Here is a 4,468-nt window from a genome sequence, read left to right on the forward strand (position 1 = left end):
GGAAATTTCGACCACCTGGGGTTCTTTAACGTGCACTGACATCGCACAGTACGCGGGCCTCCAGAATTTCGCCTCCATCGAAATTCAGCCGCCGCGGCCGGGATCGAACCCGCGTCTTTCGGGCCAGCAGCCGAACGCCGTAACCACTGAGCCACCGCGGCGGGTTATAATTTTTGCAGCTCAACGTCGCGACACATGTAGTCGCGTGGTATTGTTACCAGCGGAGAGAACATACTTGTCCCCTCATACCCTGATGCATTTCAGGCGACTGGATTGCGTCACTGAGCCAATAAATATTTTTTTTCTGAACATTCGTGCCCCGTAAACTTTTGATCGCGACAGTACATGATGAATCATAAATAGTATAGCACGCGCGGGCATGTATGATATCAGCATCTGCTGCCTCGATGCATTCGTCAGCAAGCGCTTTCGGAGAGGAGCCTCCGAAGTGATTTAAAAAAAAGGACATACCACTTTTGCCCCCCCTCCCAAGCCTTAGGAGCGCGTCTTCTGCCTCTGTCTATCGCCTTCCTCCGTCCAGCAAGGCGAAGTTCCAAATGGCAGCGTCAGCCCGGAGCAGACGGCTGGCAATTCCTCCAGCATGTGGGCATACAAAACAAGACCCATAGATAGCGTCCACAATCTTCAATCTGATCAGCCCTTCTGGCGTCTGAAACGGGATAAGATATCGCACTTTGCTACCCCAGAAAGACGAAAACAAAAAGCGCTGACGTCAGGATACGCGACTGATAATAAGGCGCCGGTTGACCAGAGGCAAGACGCTAAAGAAGAGCCCGTTTTCGCTGGCATAGACAAGAGCGAGTGCTTCGTTTGTTTCCTCGCGGCATCGGGCTGTTTCTGAAGGTGTACAGTTGCACTCCAACTGAGGAAGTAACAGGAATGTGTCCTACCGAAGCCGCCGACAGTCTTACCGTGACGCTGAGTGGTTTCGGCGAATTTCTTGACTGGCGAACGCTGCAGTTTGTCGGCCGCTGTCCCAAAAGGAACGTCTGCACCACCTGCGGTGTGCTCAGTAGCCGCGTCTGGGTGACCCTTTGTTCGCACGTATTCTGCCCATCGTGCCGCCTCCGAATCGAAGCCTTCGACTGCAGCTGCCCAGCGGACGGCAAGACCATCGCCTTCGAAAATGCTGCCTTGTTTGAGTTGAGCGAGTCTGACTTGGCCGTCTACGCGGTTCGATGCATCAACGCCGGCAACGGCTGCAAGTTCGAAGGACAGCTGTCCAGCCTCAAGGAGCACTTCTTGCTTCGCTGCGGCTACAGCAAGGCCAGGTGCCGCAAGTGCGGAAGGAACGTCGCCCGATGGCAGGCAGTTGACCACAGCGCCGCTTGCCGAGTAGGCTTAGTCCCGGACGCCATCTTGGCTCTAGAAGCCACGCGCCGGGATCAAAATGACGATGGACACTTCAGGCGCCCTCCGGCTCGCGGTGTCCTTAAAGGGTATGACCAGGAGAAAGGGAATCTAAGGCGTTCTGCAGCGGCTGCCAATCCTAATGATTTTCCGTTGCCAACTACACCGCCTAAACGAAGGTGCATGAAGCTCTACCATGTGTGCTCAAGGATGTCGTCGCCCAGGCCGTGAAGAAAAGAAGTAGGGTGAAAAAGCGACCCAGCATTCCGGGAAAACGACGGGACAGCATATGAAACGACGACGGGAGCAAGCCTCCAAATCAAGACACAAACGCAAGAATTAATACACAACGCGGCTTCTTCTACACTGGACAAAAAAACTGACTGGACACAACACAGCCGTCGAACTTCAACTACAACTCTCCCAACAGCAGAGCCTATAGGAGCCGAGCTCAAGAATCGGACGGGAGCGAATGCGATTTCGGCAACTATGACACAGATCATGGACTACGCAGCTACTTCACGCGGTTCAAGAACCGACCAAATGGGCCTCGAGAGGGCAAATGACAAAAGTCTGCGTGCTCGAAGAGTGAAAAGACAGGAGCCGTGAATTATTGGGTCACGCTGCCTAAGGACTCATCCAAGAGGTCCATCGTCACTGTTTCCTGATGCCGCGAAAGAAGCTTCGGCAGTGACTCCGGGAACAACGAGCATAGCGCCGACCGTCTCTGCAAGCTTCGCAGGGGAATAATGTGCGACCGATACTGTCTTCGCTGCAGCTTCTGAAGTGAGGACTGTTCTCAACTCTTAGGACTTGTTTGAAATCTTAGGCGAGAAAACCGAAATGCATAGATGCGCTTTCTTTGAGCCCTGCCTGTTCCGTCGAAGGCGGCGACGTGTTGAAGTCCTTTCAATGAAGTGAATTTCCCGACGATTATTGTTATCACTTCAATCGGTTCGCTTTCGAGCGGAAGGCGGAGTTAAAATTAGTTCAAGCTTAACACAACACTGCGAATATTCTTTTGGTTGTGCGTGCTGTTCGCTCTTCTGAAGCACCATACAACCTGCTACGGAACATGGGGAATGTGCTACCTGGAATACTCCAGCGATTGATTTTAGTGCAATATTTTGAGGTGATCGACTTAATTACGGATGAAGCTCTTTATGTTGAAGTGAAGGTTACGTGATAGTCGTTTTGCAGCCGCAGCGGTGGCATAGTGGTTGAGCATCCGCCTAGCATGGTTTAGGTGTGGGGTTCGATTCCCAGTGCCGCCGGGTACTCACCGGTGGTGCAGTGGTTACAAGCTTCCCCTGACCTGGTGCCCGGCTTAGTCAGGGTGAAATGCTTGGGAAATGTGTCTTTGACCCCACCTTGAGCAAACTAAATTACCTTGTGCCATGGCGCTCTTCGGCAGCAGATGCCCTTGCGCCATAGAAATTCACTATCATCATCAGCTGTTTCACAGCGAAAGGTGGAATAGCTTTGTTGAAGCCATTTAGTAGAAGGGGTCAGTTTAGGGGGTTCAACCGCAGCCGTGTAACGCGCCACTTGTAACGCGTTACGTGGGCACCACCGCCACGTACCTCAAAGCGCGATTTAGGTGTCCACTGACACTGGGAGCCTAAGAGAACTTCTTGCTGGGCTAGTTGGTAATTGATTGTAAAAGTAAAGGCGCCAAAAAACCACACACACACACAAGACACGAGAACGGGACAGAGCGCCACTCATGCCTGTTATGCGCCTGCCTTTGCTGAAAATAAACAAATGGTTTAGGTTTTGAATCAGACAACAGTTGGAAATAGAATATTTTCTTCGTGCAAGCGGACTCGGGAGTCCGTGAAGTGTGCCGGGAATGAGATCGAACCGAATACAGCAAGCGGACTAAGGCCAAGTATGCAAGTGAGCATATAGACGTCAAAACGGGCCTGTGAGACGCCCAACCCGGGCAGTCCCCTGTGAAACGTCAGAGTGGGCCTACCACTCAAGATCTCTCGGTTGCAGATGCCAATCAGTTTTCGCTTACTAATGCGATAAGCCGGTAAGCATAGATGTAATGAAATTTTAAGATTTTAATTCAGTAAACAATTAGGTAAGACAAGACTGACATTTCACCCAAGGCTTCAGACATGATGATGCTTTCATGTTGTTTTAATTCCTGTATCTTAACTCGACGGGCCGTTTCCGAGAAGCAAGCTTTTATGAAGTTTCATTTCAAGGCGAATGACCAAGCGAAGAGAGGACACTAACATTTTTCAAGGCTTAGAGTGGTACTACAATATTAGCGCTGTGATCTTTAATTTGTTCGCGCTCGAAGACGCCAGAAGGTGGCCGTATCGCTTCGTTTCTCGCGCCAGAGGAGACTGGATTTTTCTGGAAATACTGTAGCCACGCCCAACTACTTCGTCCTCTTGTCTATTCGCGAAAGTCCGTCGTTACCTTATTTATATATTTATTTATTCAAAATACCCCCAAAGGCCCTCATTTGAGTGTATTACATGTGGGGGAGTAAGTACAAAGCATTGTTATAAGGTTAAAAATATTGCACTAAAATAAAATAGAAATCACAAAATATTAATCATAGATAGGCATCCACAGAGAGTCGCAACAATGCACATAGCAGCAAAATTTGAGATTAAATAACTGCACTTCTAGAAAAAGAAAAAGACGACACTATAAAAAGTGCGCCGAAGTACAAAACAAGAAATATCAAATAAAAAGAGAAGGCGGAAGAAAGAACGCTGAAAAAAATACCTTTTTAGTTGTTGAAACATGAGTGAATAAGGTGTTGGAACTTACTTAGATCAGAATCTGTGGCAATTTCTGATGGCAGAGCGTTCCATTCGGTTATTGTGCGTGGTAAAAAAGAATAGGCATAATGGAATGACTGGCAGTTAATGCGTTTAACTTTGTGTGTTTAACTTCGTACCAAACACGGCCGGAAGCGGCGGTGAGCATTTGCCCGACGATGGTGCGGTGCTATTGTGCTGCTATATTGACACCGCCGAGGTTTTGTTTTTTCAGTTTGCGCGCGCAAGATCACTTGGTAAAAAGTTTCGGCTGCACTTAAGTTTTATGTGTGACGCTTTCAAGTTTTGTT

General features: G+C 49.1%; 1 protein-coding gene across 1 annotated transcript; it reads left to right on the forward strand.

The window, feature by feature from the left end:
* The first annotated feature begins 824 nt into the window (after positions 1-824).
* On the forward strand, positions 825-2,430 carry LOC149336479 (uncharacterized). Its single transcript, XM_089554715.1, has one exon. The coding sequence runs from the start codon at positions 901-903 to the stop codon at positions 1,600-1,602; it is 702 nt and encodes a 233-aa protein (XP_089410841.1). The 5' UTR covers positions 825-900; the 3' UTR covers positions 1,603-2,430.
* The last annotated feature ends 2,038 nt before the right edge of the window (positions 2,431-4,468 follow it).

Source organism: Amblyomma mixtum, chromosome 7 (assembly GCF_055824585.1).
Source record: "Amblyomma mixtum isolate Tamu chromosome 7, ASM5582458v1, whole genome shotgun sequence".
NCBI classification, from domain to species: Eukaryota; Metazoa; Arthropoda; class Arachnida; order Ixodida; family Ixodidae; genus Amblyomma; species Amblyomma mixtum.